Raw genomic sequence first — 23956 nt, 5'->3', positions numbered from 1 at the left:
TCAAATGTGACACTGCTTTCAAGTCAAGTCTCCTAGGTGGCAAGGGGTGAGGTGTTATTCTATAGTCAAGACCCTGTACCACATCGACAACTTCCAAAATCTGTCATCTGTGCTTTGGGCCTTCCCTGGGTTCTTCCCAATTTGTCTCTAAGTACTGCTGCTCTGACTCTGAACACTGTGACTCTGCTGCTGTTTTCCCATTTCAGCAAGGGCCTCCTGACCTAGCAGCCAAGGCGGCCCCTGACCTGCCATGTACCCCAACCCTCTCGTCTACTGCACCTGCTGGGATCCCTGGAACTTGGGACCACGGAAACTAATCGAGACCCCTCAGCCACCAAGAAAGACCTCCCCAGTGAAGTCCAAGTAAGGATTACCTGGGATGGAGTGGAGCCGGGGGGCTTGGGCTCCATTACAGCCATCTTTCTCTCACAAGATTTCCGAAACAGTCAACTTGGCAGCAAAATCCCAAGAGGGCCAGAAAGCCCAGCTTTCCACAGCCTGTAGGCTGCACAGCGCTCTTGCCAGTGCTGCCGGGGCTGAGTGTCATTTTCAATGAGGAAGTCTCAGAATTAGCGCAGCAGGGAAGGGGCCCATGGGAGCTGCCTCTCCATGGGGGACGAAGAGCTTCTAGAACTAGGGGATGAGTTGTGCTGCTGGCCCGGAAACCCCTGGTCAGTGAACAAGTGCCAAGGCCTTCAGCCTGAGGTTCCCCAAGACCGTCCTGATTTTAAAGATTCCCGTTATCAGACCATATATTCCACTTTGGGTTCACAGTGGGGATCTCCCTTACCGGGGAGTGCTAAACCTGGTTTCTGAATTTCCAATCTTCTCTTTCTCGTTATTTCCTTTTTCACTTCCAGGCTAACTCCTCTTCCTCCAGCTTCAAAAAACAAAAATTATGCCCAACCGATAACAAAATCTGTTGTCGCCCCAAAGTAAGTATTTTTATGTCCATGGGACAGGAACGGTTCAAGGTATGGGAATAAAATAATCTCCCTTCTTGGCCTTCACAGCCCTTCCTGACTTGAGCTAATTGCTGCCAGGTATGTCAGAGAAATGCCAGAACCCGCTGGGATTCCCCCCAGACCTCAGCTCCTACAAGTGGGTTCTGTGGTCCTCTGACCCCACAGCTTTCAAGGTCACTTCAAAGGAAGCTCTCAGTGGAAGTGCCCCAGAAAGCCATTCCCTGCCCTAAAAGGGCACGATGCCCGATACACGTCGTTGGCAAAGAGCCTCCCGTGGATTTATGGTGCTGACTCACCCTTCTCCCGATTACCATGTCTAAGGTTTTCTGTAGCTTGCACCTCTGTTTTTACTCATCAATTAAAGTTTTTTATCCATATTTATAAGCTTAGATGTGTAACTTAGCTTTAGGCCTTGGCATGAATCTTTGTGTTCTATTTATTTATTTATTTGGAAAATTTTTATTGAGCACCTATTATTTGCTATACATTGAGTCAGGTGCAGGGGGACAGCAGTGAACACGGCAAAGTCTTCACTCTCAGGGACTCACATTCTAGTGGGGAGGGGCAGGGAGATGACCATAAACATGTTAATCCATCCAAGGTCTACAAGTGCTACGAGGAAAAATAACACAGGCATAGAGAAGAGGGGATGGTGAGGGTGGGATTGTTATTTTATACAGAGAAGTCAGGGCAATCCCTGTGTAAAAAGCCAGCAGGAGCCGCTTTGGCACCTCGGGCAAGCACTCTTGGCCAAGGGAACAGCGGGTACAAAGGCCCTGGGTGGGAATTTGCTTGGCACGTCTGATTTTTCCTGGAAAGCAAAGAGGCCCATGTGGGGGGAGTGGAGGAAGTGAGGAGACAGTGTTGGGAAATGAGCTCAGAGAAGCAGCAGAAATGCTGAATGTAGTCGGCAGAATAATGACACCCCCCCGGCCCCGCCCACAAAGGAGTCCATGTCCTAATCCCTGGAAACCACCACTTTGTTCTGTTACTTGCCAAGGGAAAATTAAGATTGCAGATGGAACTATGTTGCTCATCAGCTGACCTTAAGATGGACAGATCAACCTGGATTATCCAGGTGGGCCTAACGTAAATGTAAAGGTCCTTACACATGAAAGAGGAAGTCAGAGTGTCAGAGAAGGAGACGTGACGATAGAAGCAGAGGTTGGAGTGATGCCGTTGTTGGCTTTGAAGATAGAAGACAAGGTCACTAGGAACAGGGGCAGCTTCTAGGAGCTGGAAAAGGCAAGGAAATAGATTCTCCTCTAGAGCCTCCGGAAGGAATACGACCCTGCCAACACCTTGATTTTAGCCCAGAGAGACCCATTTCAGACTCTGCCCTCCAGAACTATAACAAGCTGGTGTTGTTTTAAGGCACTAAACTTATGGTAATTTGTTATAGTAACAGTAGGAAACTCATACAGTAAACTGTGCTGGCCGCTGTCAGGACTTTGGCTGTTACTCTGAAAGGGATGGTGTATTCGCTGCTAGGGCTGCCATAACAAAAAACCCCACAAAAAAAAAAAAAAAAAAAACCCCACAGACTGAGTGGCTTAAGCAACAGAAATTTATTGTCTCACAGTGCTGGAAGCTGGAAGTCCAAGGTCAAGGTGCTGGCAGAGTTGGCTTCTGGTGAGGGCTCTCTCCTCGGCTTGCAGATGGCTGCCTGCCTGCCGCCTCCTCACCTGGTCTTTCCTTTGTGCCTGCACACCCAGGGGTCTCTCTGTGTGTCCTAATCTCTCTTGCAAGGACATCAGTAAAATGGGATTAGTGCCCACCCTAGTGGCTTCATTTTAACTTAGTCACCTCTTTAAAGGTCATATATCCAAATATAGTCACATTCTGAGACAGCAGGTGTTCGAGCTTCAGCCCAGTGAATTTGGGAGGTTGGCGGGGTGGGGTTGGGGGGTGATCTTTTAGCCGGTAACAGATGGGAAGCCATCAGAGGATTCCGAGAAGGGTGACCCCATCCACCTTGCATTTCTTGTCACCATATCAGAAGCTAGTTACTCTTATTCAGCTCTTTCAATGTCCCGGGTAAGCTCGCTTGTAAACACTCTTGTGACATTTGAGTACCTGATATCATGCTCATGTTTCTGTAACTGAAAACAAAAATTAATTATAATCAGGGTTAACACCAGATCTCAGAATAGTAACACTTTGCTTGTCCTGAATTCATTTAAGGGGCACTTTCAGGATCCCAGAGCACCAATTTCTAGTGTAAACATGAAGGCAGTTGTGCAGACAACACAGATGTCACTTAAAAATGTGTGCATCGAAGATTAGACACTGTGCTCATAGGAGAGCACTTGGGATCTTCATGCCAAGTCTCTTGGCCTTGCTTTAGCAATAGTTCTACTCTTAGATTGGTGAAGGATTGATTTCCCACTTTTTTACTACCCACCATTTCATCACAATCTGTGTACCAACGATCCCTGGACCCTTAAATATTCCCTATTTCCTGAAGTAGACTATTTTGAGAGATGAAAGGGACTGCAGAGATCCTCCAGGTAATGTCACTTTTTACAGATGAGTGGCAGGCTCAGGGTGCAGCTCCTAAGCTTGGAACTTTTCTTTGCTCTCCGGTTGCTTTCTGAGCACACCTTTCTCTTGCAGAATGAAAATCCATTTAGGAAAACAAGAGGAGAGCAATAAATTACCTTGTGTGAGTAAAAACGGGAAGCGGGCAGTGGGGTTAACATTTATTGTGTGCAGGCATGGATCTTTTACACGTTTGCCTCATCGAATCTGTGCAATGATCCTCTGAGGAGGAACTGTAATTACTGCATTTAATGTGTAGCTGGTAAGCGGCAGAACCAAGACTTGAACTCAGCTCAGCCAGACCCCAGAGAGGGCATTTAATTACCTATTTCTGCTGCCTTGTGTAGGGTGAGAAGAGTGTCTCAAGGAAACCAGACGGTGACAATCAGTCCAGGCGAGGGCAGAGCTCACGCCCAGATGCAGGAAACCCTCTGCTGCACTTGGGAACCCACAAAGGGTGGGGGAGGGACCGTCAGGACACCTGAGAGGAGCAGGGATGGGAGGGTGCTGGAGAAAGAGGTGGGGACCAAACCCAGAAGGACATGACACCTGCCTGGGAGTTTGGGCCTAATCCTTTTTGTGTCTGGGAGCCTTTAGGGGTCTGACACAGGCACGGGACCAGGTCAGATTCACATTTTAGAAAAAAGACCCTCTGGTGGGATATTATTGGTGCTTTTGACTGCTTTCTGCTTTTGTCTATTTTCCTCGCCCTTCTCCCCCCGCCCCAGCTCTCTTAATGCAAGGATCACGCAGTCCCCTAATGGTCAGGAAAAAAAAATAAACAAATATGCAATAGCCCTCCAGGTGGAGAGGATGATGAACTTTAGGGGAGCCAGACTGAAGGCGGAGAGGCCAATTGGGAAGGGATCACTGGAGCCGAGGAGAAAGATGCCAGTGGCCTTGAGCCATGTCAGGGGCAGGGGTGTGGCAAAGAGAGGATGAGGTCGAGATACAGTTAGGAGATAGCAGTGACAGGACTTGTGGGGCTGCAGGGGTGTCCTGCACAACTCAAGATGGTGCATCTTATCCTGGACTATGCTGGCTGGTAGCCCTGCCCAGATGAATGACTTGGTGTCTAGTGGGGTACGGAGGAACTCACTAGAATGTTTTCTGGGTTTTTTTGTTTTGTTTTGTTTGTAACTGAACTAGGCATTTTCTCCTATGTTATTTTGTTTATTCCTCAAAAAAAGCCATTTGAAGAAGAGGTATTATCCTCATTTTCTGATAAGGAAACTGAAGCACGGAGATGTTGAATAACTATGGTTGGTGGCAGAGCCAGGATTTAAACTCGGGCCCATCTAATTCCAAAACCTGAGCGGTTTCCACAATGCCTGGCCGCCTCCTGGCCTCTGGCCATGAAGGAGAACGCAGAGGAGGATGTGGGCTGGGCAGCAGAGCGGTGGCAGGGGTCAGCGGTTGGGTTGTGCACATGCTGAATTTGAGAGGCCTATGGGGACGCTCAGGAGCCAGCCGAGTCTTGCAGTTGGGTGTGAGGAGAGAGGTAAGCTGGGGGAGGGCACGGGGGGAACTTGGGACGGGGAATCCCACCTCACGTGTCTGTTTTTAAGATGTGAGTAGGGCACTAGCAGAAGATTGGAGCAATCTCAGCACTCCAGGTCTGCAATATACCTTATCTTCCACCTTGATGCCCAGGAAGTAATAAACATGTCACCTGGCTACCGCTTCGTTCGGAATAGGGAGCAGATTTCCGTCACCTTGGGAGATGAGATGTCTGATAGGAAAAAGCATTCAGAATCAGAGAACATGGACAAAGTCAGAATTTCCAGGTAATGCCCCTGGACCCACATCCAGCTCCTCAGCCCCACCCCGGCCTGGCCTCAAGGACGAACCCCTTACTTGGGGCCCAGTTCACGGCGTCCCTTCACTCCTCAGCCTGGCGCCGGGTCCCCTCCGCACCCACCTCTCTGCTCTGAGCCCATTTGAGTCAGGCAGACAGACGAGTCAGGCAGCTGATCTGGAGAATGATTGGGTGGGTGTCCCTCACACTGAAGGGGACTAGCTGTTTCTGGAGGTAATGAGTAGGTGAAATGTTCATAAAATAGTCTGAACTTGAAGGGTGAGAGCTGAGAGTAAGGTCAGGGTTTCTGGGAGGCCAGAGCCTGCATCTCTTTTCCATTAAGTGGAAAGATACCACTCAGTTTACGCCTCTGAGAGGTGCAGCATGGAAGGTTCTGGTCTGACTCCATCCCGGCTGGGCACGCTGCCACCCCCTCTGTCATTCAAGGCCCACCCACTCTCTATCCTCCGGGACCATGTAAAGTCAGTCCCCACATCCTCTTCGTGCTACCTGCTAAACCTCTCATTCATATCTCCTCCTTCCCCATCTCCTCCTACATCCTCTCTCCTTTCCTCACCCTCAGGAATCAAGGACCTCATCTCTGCTGCACTGTCTGCCACCCTGTTCACTCCAGCTCAGCCAAACAGAGCTGAGTAAACTTACAGATTTCATGGAGTCCCCAGACTCAGAAACACAAAAATCCATAAATCTACTCTGAAATCCACACTCTTAAATCCCCTCTTTGTCCTGTTTCCGGCCCATTCCTTGTCTATGAGTCACTGTCAGCATCAATCCTATTCCTCCACCTAATTTCCTAATCCTCTGAATTTCTCCCTCCTCCATTTCAAGTATCTTTACCGAGTCAAGGTCAAATCCTCATAGATTTCCGGCATCCTCCTCTTTCCCTTCTAGTCAGTGGGTCACCAAACCACCCCTGCTCACTTCTGGCCAGATTACCCAAAAGGGTTGCGTGTGAGGCTCAGCCTCCCTGCTGCCAAATTCCTTCTTCCAAACCACCCTCTGCCCCTACCCCCCACCCCCCATGGTGATGGAGCAGGTGCAGGACATGGCCTGGCTCTCACCAGGCCAGAGCCAGCCATGCCCAGGGCGGGCCCTGACTGGCATGGCCTGGAAGCTGCGTGGATCACGGATTACTTGTCCCGCAGGACTGCTATCATTACTGACCTAGAAGAACAGATCTCAGAGCTGACAGCGATAATAGAGCAAATGAACAGAGACCATCGTTCTGCCCAAAAACTGGTGAGTGGTCCTTGAGTTAACCGACATCTCTTTGGGAAGGGGAAAGGCCAATAGTTTCAGATCACCTGCTATGTTCCAGGCAAGGCCAAGCACCTATTCATGGGAGCCAGGCTGTCCAGGCAACAGCCCTGACTCCATCCTCATCCAGAATCGCAAGAACTCAAGTCCCTCCTCTAGGCCTAACTCAATTTCCGGGAGTTCTCGGGGAGCCTCTGGCATGTTCAATGCCACTGTCCTCTCCACACTAGGGGGCGCCAGCCATTTCCAGCAGGGCTGGCTGTGGCCTGTGCGGTGAGTTAAATTTCAGACCTTGCTGTGGCTCTCGGTAACCGCATCAGCGTGACCAGGACTTCAGTTTTGCTCAAAAGCTGCCCAGAAGCCTCCAGTACCACTTCCTGTTGCTGGTGAAACTGCCAAAGCCCACTCTCCAGAATCTGCTGATTTCAGTTTGCACTCTTCGTGTTCCCTGGGGCTTCTGGTAACACTTCCTTTAAAATTCACCATTCGTTTTTTATCACGGACTTTTCTTCTCCGCCCTAAGCAGAGGCGTCTGGTGGCCTGGACTGGAATGATACATCAGAGCAATCCTTCGATGTCCTCCCCTCTCCTCCTCTCTCCTCCTTTCTCCTCCCCATCTCCCCATCCCCTCCTGCCACCAGCCCCCGCCGCCCCGCCCCGCCTCGCCCCGCCCCACCCCGCCTCGCTTGCCGTTACCGAACCCACGTGTGAAGGGTGGCTTCCCAGCAGGCCAGCCCCTCGCCCTCTGATACACACCAGATGTGTCTGAATCCTGTAGTGACCCAGCATAGGACTCAGGCTGAGACCTTCCCTTCTGAGGATTCATTCTTATACCTTCCTGAACACCCTGCCAAATTCATGGTCACCTTCTACAGAAAGGAAATTGAGGCTCAGGAAGTTAAATAATTTGCATGAGATCACTCACCTCATCTGTGGTGGGTTACTGGGCAAAATGCACACTTTCAGTCACTGAAGCATCGGCCCTGCTGAAGACATATTTAGAGATTATTTCCATCGAGGGACCTCAGATTGTGATTCTTAAAATTCTCCCAGCGGTGAACACCCTACATTGTTGTGTGACTGTGCAGAAGGGGGTATGTGCTGGCCCCAAGCCCTTGTCTCGGCTGGCAGTGTCCATTCCTCCTGAAGCACTGGCCAGAGGACCTGATGTGTGTGTTAGAAGGGAGGTTCACCTGGAACTGAGCACTTCCTGCTTACGGAAACAGAGCCATTCTGCCAATGAGGATTTATTAACACTGGTTTAAAGTTCATCAAAGCAGGGTCTGAGTCTCAGGCCTCTTTGGCTCCTCCAGGTCAAGCCCTTTGCACAATAAATGATTGCTCAATTGAATTACATATCCAAAAATCCAAAGGCCATGATCTTACAAAGAGATTACAGTCCAGCCAAAGAGACCAGACCTGCCCACAAAATAGCGAAAGGGATGGTTTCCATGCACCCTTTGTGAACTGATTACGTACCAGACAACATAGAGTGAGGCAAGAATTGTTCCGTTCCCTCAGTAACGATGTGCTCTCTGGCACTGCCGAACACAACGGGAGAGGCTTGGGGAGAGGGGCATACCCCATGAATGGGAAGGCTTCTCAGAAGTTGCAGGTTGGAGTGGGAGTGGGGTCCTCAATCCTGTCTTGTAAATGCCAGCCTCGTTTCTAGCTCTCCAATGAAATGGATCTCCGCTGTGCTGAGATGCAGAAGAACTTTGAAAGCAAGAGGAGGTATGCTTTCTGGCACAAGTTCTTGTGTACTGAAGGTCCTAAGGCTCCTGCATCCTTGCAGGATTTCAGTTCACTGGGATTTCAGACAACGCCAAGTGGAACTGGGTGGCGAGGGGTAGGGGAGATAAGAGACATGTCTTTGGAGAGCAGGATGGTTTGATCTGAGGTCACTAAAATACAGCCCCGAGGTTATTCCTGGCTTTGTAATTTCTCATCCAAATTTCATTTTAATTATAATCTCCCTTTCAGTTGATTGCTGAGAAGAGCCGTTTTTTGGTTCTCTAGGAGGTTTCCATGGTAAACTACTGTTGTTCTCAGCCTGGTCTCTCCCCACGCCCCTCCTCTTCCTCCTCTCACCTCTACTGTCCCTGGCTACTAGGTCAAGGTCTGGGCAAAATGGGAAGAAGGTATGGGAAGGGCAGGAGCCAGAGCTGCAGAGACAAACCAAGGGGAAGAAAAAGGAGGTGTGTTGTCTGTGAGAGTGAGAAAACCCACAAAGTCCCCTTCCACACCTCCTGCTGGGCACCAGAACAGCCCCAGTAGTCCTGCTGGAGAGAAGTCTTCCTAAGTGTCACAAACATGCTTTTTAAAAAATTTTTAAATTAATTGACTTATTTACTAATAGACTTTATTTTTTAAAGCAATTTTAAGTTCACAGGAAAAAAGAGCATAAAGTAGAGAGAATTCCCACATACCCCCAGGCCCCATACCTGCACAACCTCTTGTCATCACTGACATCCCACACCACCACGCGACATTTGTTACAATCAATGAAGCCTATGCTGACACACAGCGTTATCCCCCAATGTCCACAGTTTACATTAGGATTCACTCTTGATGCTGTACGTGCTATGGGTTTTGACAAATATTTAGTGACACGTATCCGCCATTATAGTATCATACAGAATAATTTCGTTGCCCTAAAAATCCTCTGAGCTCTGCCTATTCATCCCTCTCTCCCCACTAACCCCTGGCAACCACTGATCTTTTGACTGCCTCCATAGCCGTGCATTTTCCAAAATGTCACATAGTTGGAATCATACAGCCTGTAGCCCTTTCACAGTGACTTCTTGCACTTACCAATATGCATTTAAGGTTCCTCCATGTCTTTTCTTGGCTTGACAGCTCATACAGCCTTTTATTTTATTTTTTTAATATTTATTTATTTTATTTACTTATTATTATTTTTTATTTTTGGCTGCGTCGGGTCTCAGTTGCGGCACGCGGGATCTTCACTGAGGCATGCGGGCTCTTCCTTGTGGCACGCGGGCTTCTCTCTAGTTGTGGCACGCGGGCTCTTGAGCACGTGGGCTCTGTAGTTTGTGGCACGCGGGCTCTCTAGTTGAGCCACGAGGGCTTAGTTGCTCTGCGGCATGTGGGATCTTAGTTCCCCGACCAGGGATTGAACCTGCGTCCCCTGCATTGGAAGGCGGATTCTTTACCACGGGACCACCAGGGAAGTCCCATATGGCCTTTTATTTTAACACTCCTCTTGAACACTGCCAACATCTGCCTCCTGGAATGGAGGTTGGAGAGACCTTGGGCTCTAAAATTATCCTGGGTGTTAATCAGCCCACAGTTTCCCAAAAGGATTGTAAGCAAAGACTGTGCTGTTGGGGGGCATCCATGGGTCCCTGATGTCTCCATGCAAAATAGTGGATGGTGAAAACAGGGATCTCCTCACCCTTTTCTGGATGGATGTCAGGAGAATGTGTCAGGAAGTGAGGGCCCCGCAGCCTGCCCACCAGCTGCCTGCATGAGGGAGGGGAGGTGGGATCAGGTGAACTTTTCACGGATGACTGTGGCCTTCTCCTGGGGTCCCACAGGGAGCTCGAGGAGGCTCACGCAGCACAGCTCAGTGAGCTGGAGAAAAACTACAAAGCAGCCTTGAAGGCAGAGAAGTTGGCTGCCCAGGATAAACTAGGTACGGTTGGGACCTGGGAGAATGACCCTGATGAGGGGGCGGAGGCTGACCCTGCAGATCTAGGGCAGAGGAACACCCACGGCCATGGGTGGACTCCGGCTAGGCTTTCGAGGTTTCCTTCTCAAGCCCAGGAAGAGCAAGTGGTTGAGAATGAAACTGAAAAAAGGGAAACCATGTCAAGCAATGTCCTCCCTACCCCCCAGAAGTTAGAAGGGTCTGTGGCCAAGTTTTGGAGTCTGAGCAAGTCCCTTCATCTCCTTAAGTCTTAGTTTCCCCATCTGGGAATCAAGGACAAGAATACCTGCCTTTATCAGAGTGATAAGAATGTGAAAGCACTGTTTAAAGTATATTTAAAAGGTCTACAAGCGTAATACTGTTCCAATTCAACAAGTTTCCTCACCTGTAAAATGATGGTGTTTCATTAAATTCTAATGGGCACACTATGATTTGTATGGCCTTAAAACCTGTAAGGGTTGTGTGGGCCATTTATCCCATTATTTATGCTGCCTTTGGGAAGGACAAAGTGTGTACCCTTCAGAATTCTGAGTTTATAAACTAATAGCCACAGGGAGAAGAATTTCTATAATCTCCTTCCGTTCTTTTATCTTACATTTTTAAAAGATGATATTTGTACCTTGCTGGTTTTCCAGTTCTCTAAAGAGAACATGTATTGTTTTCAAAACCAAGGTACACTAGGAATGTTATTTTAAAAAGACAGAAGGTTTTGCTTCTGTTTTTCCCTCAGTTGTAGGTTTGCCCCCAGGGATTAGTCCTCACACTTGGGGTGCATCAGAATCACCTGAGAAGCATATCATTGACAGATACTGAGCCTTGCCTCTGAAACTCAGCAGGTTTAGAGTGGGGTCCGGCCATCTAAATTTCTAGTAAGCTTCCAGAGTGATTGCTAAGGCGACACCATGGTTTCACCACCGACAGGATGAGTTTGAGGTACGGACAGTGTGCAGGAGAGCTCTCATTTGAATTTGAAAACATGTATTTCAGAGGAATAATGATGACCCTGTTGTTTTCCTTTTGTCCAGAGGAGATGGGAAAGGAATATAAGTATTTGAAGAATATGTTTCATATATATCAGGTGAGATTCAGAGCTCCTTGGTGGATTATGAGAGAAAGAGAAGCAAGGCTCATTCCTGGTTGATGACGTTGAAATGAATCTAGAGCTCTTGCCCAGAAAATCATTTCCTGAAATTCCCAGCCTCCTTGAACCTAAGTGGCCCTCAAGGAGAAGAGGGAACCTGCGGACTGTGATGGCACCCATGCAGGACATGTCAGTCACCCAGACCCTAAAGGAGCCCGTTGAAAAATATGTTTGTCATTACAAAAGTAATACCTGCTCATTGTTTTTTAAAAAATGGAAATTCAAAAACCAACAACAGGGACTTCCCTGGTGGCACAGTGGTTAAGAATCTGCCTGTCAGTGCAGGGGACACGGGTTCGATCCCTGGTCCGGGAAGATCCCACATGTCGCGGAGCAACTAAGCCCGTGCACCACAACTACTGAGCCTGTGCTCTAGAGCCCGTGAGCCACAACTACTGAGCCCGTGTGCCACAGTTACTGAAGCCCGCGCACCTAGAGCCCGTGCTCCGCAACAAGAGAAGCCACCGCAATGAGAAGCCCGCGCACTACGACGAAGAGTAGACCCCGCTCGCCACAACTAGAGAAAGCCCGCACGCAGCAACGAAGACCCAACGCAGCCAAAAATAAAACTAATTAATTAAAACAACAACAACAACAACAGCAACAACAAAAAGAATGAACTATCACCACCCCAAGACAACCACTGTTGATATTTGTACTTTGTAACATCTTTGATCTTAGTGAAGTACTGGGTCAAAAAGAATAAACACTTGTAAGGCCTTTGATGCATTTGGCCAAATTGCCATCCAAAAGGACTGTGTCGCTCTGCACTAACTCTAGCAAGCAGAGCAGGGGGTACCTCAGAACATAGCCCATCCACTTAGCCAGCTAATTTGATGGAGCCCCAGGAAACCAGAATTAGGGCATGATTTCATCCTAGGGGGATGAAAGAGTGGGAGGGGGTAAGTGGACAGGGGAAGGGCTGGGCCAGCAAGCCCCCATCCTATGGTGACCAGCTGGTCCTGGTTTGCCAGGGACTTTCTGGGTTTTAGCACTGACAGTCTGGAGTCCCAGGAAACAACTCAGTCCCAGGCAAACAATGACAGTTGATAAAAAAATTAACAACTTGGCATTTCCCTTGTTTCCCCCTGTGCTATTGATGAGTGATTCATGATTCAGAGAGAGCTGACACGAGCATCTGCAACATGCTCAACTGCCTGTCTTCAAAGGAAGCCCAGTTCCAACAGGGCAAACGCTGTGCAGAGTTTTCTTTGATCTTTAGGGTTCTGCAGGCTCTTGGGTGACTGGGCTGGAATTGACTCCCATCAGTCACCATATGGGGCCCGCAGCAAGGGTCCCAGGTGAGGGAAGCCGCAAAGGGCTCAGGGCTGAGCCTCAGGCCAGGGTGCAGCCTTTCAGGATGCTTTTCTTCATGGTACCTTTGTACCTCCACAGAACAGCATTTATGATGAAATGGAGGACAAGTGGTCAAAGAAGAAGGCAGAATGGGAGAAGGATGAGAAGTTGGAGTGGGAAAAGATCCTGTTACAGCAAAGTGAGTACAGAAATTTTAGTCTTTTTGATGACAGATGCACCAACAAACTGGCATTAAGTTTGGTCTCAACTTGAGGAAGGCAGCCTTGAAGTCACGAAGGATGACGGGTGGGCTGCATGGCTGGACTCCTGAATGGAAGGTGCCTGGCGTCTTCAAGAAAGTGCAACAAGGATAGAGTCTTTTATGTAGTTTAGCCACCTGAGGGTCTAAACTGTACCATCCAGAACTCACTGGTTGCAAGTTTGGCAATCATGGGCTGGAACAAGCTTGTGGACATCTGTAGGATTGCAGACTTGTTTTCTGGGTACAGGTGACCCCGAAGTTCCAGAAAAAAAGCTCTTGAATTAGTTTCAAATATTCACTTGTTGGGGGAGGGGCAACACAGTCCATACTCCCACGTCCCCCCTAAAGGAAGCCATGTTTGATATATTTTTCAATTGAGATACATTTTAATTGATATAAGGTGTACAACATGTTGATTTGATACAGTCATATATTGCTGTGTATTTTTTTAATATTTCCAACACTTAGCACAGAGCCTGGATCATACATAGTACCCTATAGGAGACTTTCCTACCCCCACTGAGCTTCTTCATAAATGGAAAAAAGAGAGAGAAATCTCTGGAAACTGCTCCCTGACCTAGAGGACTAGTTGAGGTAGAATTGGGGGCTCTATAAACCTATTCCACATCCTAGCCCAACACAATTCAGATCAGATTTAGTTGATATTCACAAATCACTCATATAAATGCAGATACTCCCTGGGAAAGGTCATCCTTAAGGCCCTTCCCACCCTGGACTCCCAGGAGGTAGCATGAAGACCCTGGAGTCAAGGCTGGGGAATGGGGTGTGGAGCTGCTCCTCTTTGAGTCTTTACCTGGAATCTTGGTGTAGCATAGCCCACGTCATCACCCAGACTCCCAGCTACTCGTACTACACTCATCCCATGTTGCCAGAGTCTATGCTAAGATGCTACGAGCAGTTTTGGAAGACCAGAATTTAGCTGCTCATAGTGTAGCTCAGTCCAGACTTATCTTGTGAGCCCGGGGGTTGCCTCCCTATCCACCCCTAGCACCACGATGCTGAAGAAGAAATTTGTGTAAGACCTACACCCATCCTTCCCCCTGTTTAGTACTGGGGCTCTGCTGGCAGGTTCCCCTGTCCCCCAAATCCACTTAAGCCTAGCTCTGCCCCAGGGCTAAGTACAGAATAAATTTTATTGCTGGAAAAGTCACATGAGCCAAGAGCTGTATTTTAAGATAAGGGTATCAAAAACACATAGTGGTTACTTCAGCAGAGGGAACACACAAAATAATAAGCAACAGATCCAAAATAAACTACACAAAAAGAACCAGAGGCATTAGCAGTAAATCCCATAAGGCTGATGTGATGGAAAACCATTGCCATGTTCACCTCACTCTCATGCATCTCCAGGTGAGAGTCAGAGGTTAGACACCAGGCTGGAAGGACCTTGAGTTTGACCCAGTCTGGAATTTCTATTATCTTCAGATACTCTGGTTTTCTCTCCATGTCTGTTTTTCCTACATTTACCCATATATGTGATTTCCTCACCTCCACAGAACGTAAGATAACCAAAAAATTTGAGTTAGAGTCAGAAGAAGAGAAGAAGAAAATACATGACTCCTACAGTGCTATCTTTGAGAACTTCAATCGGGAGAAGGAGGTAACAGCCCAAAGCACATCAATGGTTGAAAGTGCAGTCTGGGTGGGACCTCCGGTTCCCAGGGGGACCTCTGTAATGGGGCAAACTTTTTGTCTTTTGGGGCATGGTCCTCCTTTTCCAGCTTCCCTGGAAATTTATGCAAGTAGACTCTCAGTCTTGCTGTCCTTTATCTAGGCAGTCTTACCACAGGGTTATTGGACTGAAAATTGTAATTAACAGGAAATAATAGAATGCTAAACATATACAGAACCCGAAATTCCCTATTTACCAAAATCCCAGTCTCTGAATGGCCTTCTCATCCTTGACTGTAACTGAAGAGAAAGGGCACTGTTGCAAACTCGACTAAGCAAATTTGGATATGTACAGCTCGTGTTTGATGAGATTTGACAAATGTGTTCATCCATGTAACCAACGCCCAAATCAAGACCTAGAATATTTCATCAACCCAGAGAGCACGCCTGTGTTCCTTCCAGATAAACCCTATCTCCCTCAAAACCAGCCCAAGACAACCACTTTTTTGATTCCTACAACTATAGACTAGTTTTACTTGTTTTTAAACTTCATATAAATGGAATCATACAGTATATGCTCTTTTGTGTATAGCTTCTTTTACCTCAATAATTTCTGTGAAATTTATCCATTCATTGTTCATATCAGCAATTTATTCCTTTTATTGCACAGTAGTATTTCTTTGTAGGAATATCACACAATGTGTTTACCATTTTTCTGTTTTTGGAGATTTTGGTTGTTTCCATTTTTTGGCGTTTACCAATAAAGCTTTTATAAATACCCTTGTATAGCTATTTTTGTAGACATATGCTTTCATGTCTCTTGGGTATATACCTAGATGTGTTATTTCTGGACTCTAGAGTAGGGATAGGTTTAAATTTATAACAAATTACCAAAATATTTTCCACAGTCGTTGTACCATTTTATTCTTGCATCTTAACTACATGAGAATTCCAGTTGTTCCATATCATCAACAACAATTAGTATTACCATTCTTTTAATTTTGGCTATTCCAATGGGTATGAAGTTGTATTTCATTGTGACTTTAGTTTCCCTGATGATTGATTATGTCAGGCAATATTTCATATGCTTATTGGACCATTTATATGTCTTCTTTTGTGAAGCTTTGGTTCAAGTTTTTTGCCATTTAAAAAGAACTTGGGTTGCTTATCTTTTTATAATTGGTATGTAGGAGTACTTTTTATACTATGGATACAGGTTCTTTGTCAGACATACGTGTCGCGAATTCCATCTCCCAGCCTGTGGTTTGCCTTTTGCTCATGTTCTCATTTTGCTCACGTTGTCTTTCCATGTACAGAAGTTTTTAGTTTTGATGAAAGTTGGTTATCAATTTTTTCCTTTTATGGTAACAGTTTTCTGTGTCTTCTGTGAAACTGTTGCCTATTCCAAGAACTTGAAGATATTCTAGTTCCTAAAAAGCTTTATAATTTTAGCTTTTATGATTCTATGATCTATTTTGAATATTTTTTGTGTATGGAGCAAGGTAAAGGCCATAGGTCTTTTTTTTCCATACAGATATTTATTGTTCCAGAATGATTTGTTGAAAAGATGTCCCTTTCTCCATTGAGTTACCTTGGTGTCTTTGTTGTATTTGAGGGGGCAGGGGGTAGACTCTTCATTCTGTTCCATTCAACTATTTGTCTATATTTAGGCCAACAACACAGTGTCTTAATTACTGTAGCTTGAAATCACGGAGAAAAATCTTCCAACTTTGCTCTTGCTTTTCAAGATTATTTTGGCTCTTCTATATCCTTTGTATTTCTATATAAATTTTATAATTATCTTGTCAAGAAAGCCTGTTGGTATTTTGAGTGGGATTACAATGAATATAAACTTCAATCTGTGGAGAACTGGATATTAACAGTATTAAATCTGTACCCAAACAAAAGAAAAGGCTTTAATGAAAATATGATTTTAATATTTCTCGATGCACTAAGGTTGAACATGAGTAAGATTTTCATTATTTAACTTCAACATGTCATGTCATTAGTTTATAATGTGTGCTTCATTAAAGCAACATCTAAACTTTGGTGAATATTATATTCCTGAATCCTATTCCGGCTTTCTTAATTTTCTGAAAGAAGTGCCAGAACCCCAGTACTGACCTTTTCCAAATAAAATTATTTTTAGGAGCTCTTAAAACAACACGAAAGGGACACCTTGCAATTAGAGGAGCTGAGAAAGACCAAAGAGGTAAGCTTTTTCATTTTTCCTGTGAAATTAGCCTCTTACAAATATATCACTAAAATGATACACTCTCAATAAAATGGAATCTATGATAATTTTCCCCAAACCATTAAAAAACAGAAGATCTGAAGCTGAGCTTGCTGGATTCAGTAAGTCAAAAGGATTTTAGAACTATCTGAAAAAGAAAGCCATTGTTGTCTTTTTAGAGCCAGATCTGAACAAGTATATGAACAATATACTGTGTGATCTTCAATGTTAAATGCCTCCCATTTCTCGTAAGGCTCAAACCACAAAAAGGCCTTAAATGGTAAAATGCCAGATTCTTCCTTTTGAACTCTGAAAAGTACAATACTGCCCCTTGGGAATGCTGCCTTCAGGCCTTTCCTTACAACTCTGAGTGACCCTCACCCCCGGCCAGCCTCTCTAGGAACTTTTCTTCTGGGACAAATTACAGCACTTCCATGAGGGAGACACCAGAAGGGAAACTGTTTAAACCCACAAACTGCCTTGTAGTTCCTCTTCCACTGAGAATTTAATTTGGATCCAGAATGGACATGTTTGGGAAGAGATTAGCCATTATGAAAGCATGGCATGATATTTTAGAGCCCAGGCAGGGCTTCACCCTTGATGGGCAAACAGACCACAATGTCCCACAAGGTAAAGGGATGGGCTTTGGTGTAAAGTAGACCCAGTGTGTTATAATAACGGCTTTAATGAGCTTGGCTACTAATTCTATCACTTGTGTCATTTCTGGGTCTGTTTCAATTAATTGATTTTGCTCCTCATGTATGGTCATATTTTCTTGCTTGTTTGCATGTCTGGTAATTTTTTTATTGGATGCCAGCCATTGTGATGTTTACCTTATTAGGTGCTAAATATTTTTGTATTCCTTTAAATATCGTTGAGCTTTGTTCTGGGATTCAGTTACTTGGAAACAGTTTGATTTTTCAAGTCTTGGTTTTAAGCTTTGTTAGGCAAAATTAAAGCAGTCTTAATCTAGGGCTAATTTTTCCCTACTACTGAGACAGTATCCCTCTGAGTAAGCTACGCAATGCTCTGTGTCTTATACTCTGGCTGGTGGAAGCATGAATTTTCCCAGTCCTGTTTTGGTCCAGGGATGGTTCTGCCTGCTGGTGGTTCTTTTCCCCAGCCTCATCTCATTCTATTCCTTCCCTCCATCATGCAGCTCCAGTGGTTCCAGTGGACTTCTTGCTGTTTCTTTAACAGGCCAGGTTGCTCCCACTTTGGGGTCTTTGCACTTGGTGTTTTCCCTTCTTGGAAAGCTCTTTCCCAGATATCCACACGGCTCACTTCCTTACCTCCTTCCGGTCTTTCTTCAAATGCCACCTTCTCAGGGGTTACTCTACTTAAAGGCTCAACAACCCGCCCAGCACGTCCTTACTCCTGTTTCATTTTTCTACACAGACTTATAACCATCAAACCTGATAAACTCAATGAAGTCAGGGATTTTTGTCTATTTTCTTTGCCACTGCTCCTCAGTTTCTAGAATACTGTCTGGCATATCACAGACATTCAGTACATAGCAAGTGATTTTTGAATGAATAAATAAATGAAAGAATGCAAAATTACCTGGTACAGTGCTTTGCCCAATGCCATTGCAGTAAATGATGGTACCTCTCCAGTTTATACATCGTGGGAGAATGCTCTTTTCATGCAAAGAGCCCTGATGACATGTAGGAGGTAAATGGGGCTGCACCTGAAAGCTGAGGCCCATCTGGTTCATTTTTATAGTCTCTCCAGCATCTATCTAAAGTAGATTCCACACTTATCCCTTCCCTGCACTTACACTGTATCTTCTATCCACAGCCTTGGTTTGTTTTCAATTTATTTATTGTATTTACTTTATTTACTTTAATTTTTTTGCATCTCTTGCACTAGAATGTATCCCCATAAAAGTAAGAACTTTATCTGTCTTGTTCATCATAATATTCCTGATGCCTAATACAGCAGTAGGTTTTGCAGGGGTTTTTCCCCTAATTAACAAACTATTTTTTTAGAGCAGTGTTAGGGTTACTGAAAAATTAAGCAGAAAGTGCAGAGATTTTTTCCCCCTACACACACACACACACACACACACAATTTCCTTTATTATTAACATCTTGCCTTAGTGTGGTACATCTGTTACAGTTGATGAACCCATATCGATACATTATTATTAACTAAAGTCTATAGTTTACCTTAGGGTTTCCTCTTTGCGTTGTACATCCTATAGGTTTTGTCGCAGGCATCATGCCATGTAGCCTCCTTTGCAGTATTGTACAGAATAGTTTCTCTGCCCTAAAAGTCCTCAGTCCTCCTATTCGTCCCTTGCTTCCCTTCCTAACTCCTGGCAACCACTGGCCTTTTTACTGTCTCTATGGTTTTGCATTTTCCAGAAAGTCATGTAGTTGGAATTCATACTAGTTATTTAATAAATATTTGTTTAATGAATGGATGATTGGTAGCTATTTTGACAACCCATGTGAGCTGTGGTGAGGGCTGGCTCTAGGGCGGTGATAGTGAGGCTGAAGAGAAGGGTATAGATGAGTGAGACACAGAGGAAGTAGAACGAACAGGGCGTAGTAACAGGGCAGGAGAAGGAGTAGCTAAAGTTGATGCTTTCATATTTGAATCCAGGTGTCCTGGAGAAGAGAATAAATGGGTAGACATCATCATGATGTCCAAAAACAATTTCTTCTTACACAGGTCATAGAGGAAGAGTTGCATGCTCAAGGTCTTATCCTAGAATCACTTAACACAACCCTCTACCAAACCCAGATGGAACTCCAGAAAGAGGTGAGTCCTGGCTGGAGTGGGGATAGGAGTTGGAGAGAGGAAGCCTCTGCCATATAGCTCTGCTCTGGGTGACTCTAATTTGGGAAAGATGGCTATTAAAATGTACCTGTCTTTCAGAAAGCTATGGTGGCAAATCTGGAGAAAACACTCCAGACCAAGCTTGCTGAAGCTGAAGAAAATTTTAAATATACCATACAGCACCTGACAGAAGAAAACATTCATCTAAGGTATGAATGATGCTACTCAAAAAGACGTGGCTGAGTTATCTTTAGAAAGTGGAAGGGATGGGAATTCCCTGGCAATTTAGTGGTTGGGACTCTGCACTTCTGCAGGGGCCCTGGGTTCGATCCCTGGTCGGGGAACTAAGATCCCGAAAGCTGTGTGGCATTGGGTGAGGAATAGGTGAAAATGAATCTAGGTATTCCCTCATGAAATCAAGGCACAGGCAGTGTCAGGAGGGGGATATGCTGGCCACAGAAGTTATCTACTGAGCTCATTTCATTTGAAGTGATGCTGGGAGACTCCTCTCCCTTTCCTCTCTTAGTTTTTTATGCAAAACAACACAGGAGGTTTATCTGAGAGTCTCTGGGTTTATTCAGTTTTATGACTGAAAATTATTGTTAAATCCAAGGCCTTGAGCCTTTGATCTTCTATTATAGGCTTTATGCTTTGAAGGGCTTTTTTACTTATAGGGTATTGATTAATTCTGGGAAGAGGTATTGAGGGATCTATTTGAATCTTGATGGGAGGTGCACTGTGAATTTTGCCAATATCAGTTGGAGATTTTGCCCATAAGGAGGATGGTAGCTCCTAATTCAATAGGGACAAATAATCAGTGTTTCCAAAATCAGTTCTAGGGCAGTGAGAGATGGAGCAAATAAAAGATGTCACAGGGTCATTTAATTCACCTGGTTGGCTTCTTTGATGACTGTGGTCAAATTCTAGAATTATTTCCCCCTTCTGGGAGAAAGAAATTCCAGCAAGATACTTCTCTAAGAAGTCTCAGCTTAATACATGGGTAGGGACAGGGGAACTAAGGAGAAAAGGGTGCGTATGTCTCAAAGGACCTAAATGAAAGGAAATAGGTTCAGAGACAGGAATCTCTTGCGGCTCATTAGAGATCCCCACTATGTGAATTGCTTTAGTGTTCTGATGCAGGGGCTGCTATATAGTAGTGCGATTGAGCACTGAGAGGGCGGCTCTGATGTCTGTTAGGACTGGAGGAGATTCATCCCCAACCTGGAGAAATGTTTCTCTAAGCCAATTAAGAGGGAGGATTGGGAAGAGCCCCTGTAGTTCCTTGGAGCCCCATGATTGAGAATTGGGAGGATGTTGGAAAGGCTGGTTAGAGGGCTAAATGTTCCTGAAGTGCTTGAATTTGTAAAATCTCTTTTCCAAAGTCTGGCTCTTTGCAATACCAGGAGAAACTAGGAGGGTTCTGGTCTCATTTAGGAGACTCCATTTTCTGGGGCTGAAGATTAAGAATTTTGGCCGTCTTCCTTATAGGTGAGTCATCTAGAGTGTGAGAGCACTGGTTTGCCAGATTCACTAAATCCAGAGTGGATGTAGTTTCCCATTCCATCTGGTCCTTTTTATAGAAGGGAAAGATCCCAGTTCAACCCATTAATAAATATAGAATTAAAAGCTTTCTGGGTGGAATCAACCTCTATAGGAAGACCAGAATTTTCTTTAAAAACAATCTGAAGTCAACTGTAATCATCATGAACAGGTTTGTCAGATTTTCGTGTGCAAGCCTGAATTTTCTTCCAATCAACAGGCTTTGGAAAAGCCCTAGGAGTCACGTGATGGAGTCACCTAGTGGTTGCTCAAGCCATGTAAAAAGTTAGCAGGTTTCTTGGTTGTAATTTTAGAGACCTGTCAGGATTTCCTCAATTAGCAGTTTTCATCAAATGCTGGGCCTGACCTTCACCAACAAGCATATGAACTATCTGATATAAGTCAGAGAAACCAGGTCAGTAAGTTCGAATGACTATAGTAAATTCCTGAGCAAATCTGTGAGGGTCTTTGGTTACTTTGGGTGAATCTTTGACTATGGTTCACAGTTCAGCTTTAGTCCAAGGAGTATGAGAAATTAAGGCTCTGGATCCTCAGACAGCTTAATTTTAAAGGGACAGGTTCTGACAAGTTCAGAGGAAAAAGGAGTGGGGAGAATTTCAGAAAGAAGGGGAAGTTCAGTAAAGGAATTAGTATAGGGGAACTAAGGATATAGAGGAAGTATAGGCAGCATAGAAGGGAAGGAGGAAGATGGTGCCAGAGGCAGAGCCTGGTCACGAGGAGCCAAGGGAGAGACTCAAGATGGGGTCAGAGATGGAGCCTGAGACAAAGAAGCCAAAGAACAAGAGCTTGAAGCTTCAGGAGCCATTTTATCTTTCTTTACTTATTTGTTTGCCTCAGTTAACCTTAAGATCTTATTTTGCAGAGAGGCAATTTTAGACTCCTGATAATATTTGGCAGCCTCAAAATAAGCATTCCACTCAGTTCTAGAAATTTTTGAACCATTGTGGTCCAATTTGGTTTTAGGAAAATTAAGTTTGGGGATTTCAAAAGTTCCCTGTGATGGCTGTTGAGATCCTAACTTTCCTTTGATTGGGTCAGTCCATTTAGCTAGAAATGCACATGAGGAAGGACCACAGTTTTTAAACATAAAATTGGCTGGAGTCCCTGAGGTGAGGGTGGGGGGCAACATCAAAATATTTAGATAACTGGGGTCCCATTTCTCAGAGGTTTTTCTCTGGAATAAAAGAATAATTTTCAAATAGCTTGCAACTCAAACAGCCTACAAGCTAATACCAGCCAGTTCTAAGGAAAGAGCTTGATCCCAAAGGAGCCAGACCAGAGGGTTTTCAGCCAGTTTCCAGAGAACAGCCCCTGTACCAAAGGAATGGGCCAACAGCTGAACTGACACAGTTTCAGTGAAGCAGCTCCTGTTCCCAAAGGAATGGGCTGACAACTTCTCAACCAGCTTCAGTAGAAACAGTTTAATCTCAAAATCAGGCCAAAGTGCCAAACAAGTACTTGCACATAGAACAAGGCCTTAACAAGAAAGATAAAACCTTAAAATAGATCCTGAATAAAGCCCGGAGAGCTTCAAACGGCAAAGAGGGCATGAGCTCAGATCCAGGAGAAAGATGTACCTTCAAACTCCAGGGTCATTGAGGAAAACAGTGAACTCAGTGGGCTTGATTGTGGGTACCACACTTGTTTGCTCACCAGCCCAGAGCCATTGAGGATCTTCTGTGGTACCCATATGGACCACCAAAAATGTTGACCTAGAACAAACAGACTGCCAGTTATCTCTCCAGGAAAGATGGGTCTATTGGGGATCAGTAAAAAATTGCAGTTTGGGGTCTGCAACCATGGCAAGCCATATGCAAGGCCCCACACAGCAAGGGAAGAAGAATGCTTTTATAGAGGGGAAAAGTAAGTGGGGAGGGCTATAGTAAACAAAGAGTCCGTTGCTTTTCATTGGCTGAGTTCTTACCAGGAAAGAATAAGAGTCTTTCTTCCTGTTGGGCTCTGCTACCATCTCAGGGCATGAGAGCTCCCCCTTCTGGTCTCCCTACTCTATTTAACTGAGGTTTCTGTTCATTAATTTTTTACAAGGGATTTAGGTGTCAATGGTTTACCCTTAGATGCACCTGCATTTGGTTCCTATGAAAATCAACTTCAGGTCAGAAATTATTCTGTTACCTGAAGATGCATCTTAAATCATTGAAATAATTTTTGGTCAATACTTTAATAAAGGGATGTTATTCATTGTGTTAATTGTGTAGAAAATTCCTCATATGGGAACTTGGTAATCCAAATTTCATGTCTCACTAAATTCAAAACCACTGCAAATAATGAATGAGACCCCCTCAACCAGTGAAAGAATAAAACCACATTTCTCTGCCTCTCAAATATCCTATACCCCTTTCTACCCTTTGAGTCTATAGTGATACATCTTCTCTTTATAGGCAGAAGATAATTGCCAAAAATGAAGAAATTTTTGATGAACGATCTGGGAAATCAAACTCTGTTACTATTTATGAGCATAATTCTGACATTTTAGAAGATGGTGGCAATGAAACACAAGAATCATGAGCAGAAGAATTGTTCTCTATCTCCAAAGATATTAGGAACACCATCTTTGTAGGCGTAAGAACTCCCGTGAGGTTTTCTCGAGAAATGCATATGGTGAGTTTAGTTCTTGGGTTGCCTTGAGTCTACTTGTGTCTTTTCAAAATTTGTTTTCTTCTGAGTGGTTGGGAATGTTTGAATTCTCATCTCAATTACATAGACTTTCATGACTCTTCATTGAAAAGTGATTTTTTTCACACCTAGAGCTGAGCTTTCTCTAGGCTTTGT

At 44.9% G+C, this 23956-nt stretch overlaps 1 protein-coding gene across 1 annotated transcript; it reads left to right on the top strand.

Moving 5' to 3' along the window:
- The first annotated feature begins 250 nt into the window (after positions 1 to 250).
- On the top strand, positions 251 to 23692 carry FLACC1 (flagellum associated containing coiled-coil domains 1). The gene is made up of 14 exons (XM_061203954.1): positions 251 to 363; positions 861 to 935; positions 3582 to 3630; positions 5160 to 5293; positions 6471 to 6564; positions 8255 to 8316; positions 10143 to 10240; positions 11281 to 11333; positions 12792 to 12891; positions 14472 to 14575; positions 16736 to 16798; positions 19499 to 19588; positions 19706 to 19815; positions 23566 to 23692. The coding sequence occupies exons 1-14, from the start codon at positions 251 to 253 to the stop codon at positions 23690 to 23692; spliced, it is 1272 nt and encodes a 423-aa protein (XP_061059937.1).
- The last annotated feature ends 264 nt before the right edge of the window (positions 23693 to 23956 follow it).

Source organism: Eubalaena glacialis, chromosome 1, assembly GCF_028564815.1.
Source record: "Eubalaena glacialis isolate mEubGla1 chromosome 1, mEubGla1.1.hap2.+ XY, whole genome shotgun sequence".
Classification (NCBI taxonomy): Eukaryota; Metazoa; Chordata; class Mammalia; order Artiodactyla; family Balaenidae; genus Eubalaena; species Eubalaena glacialis.
This window is presented reverse-complemented; position numbering and strand designations above follow the sequence as displayed.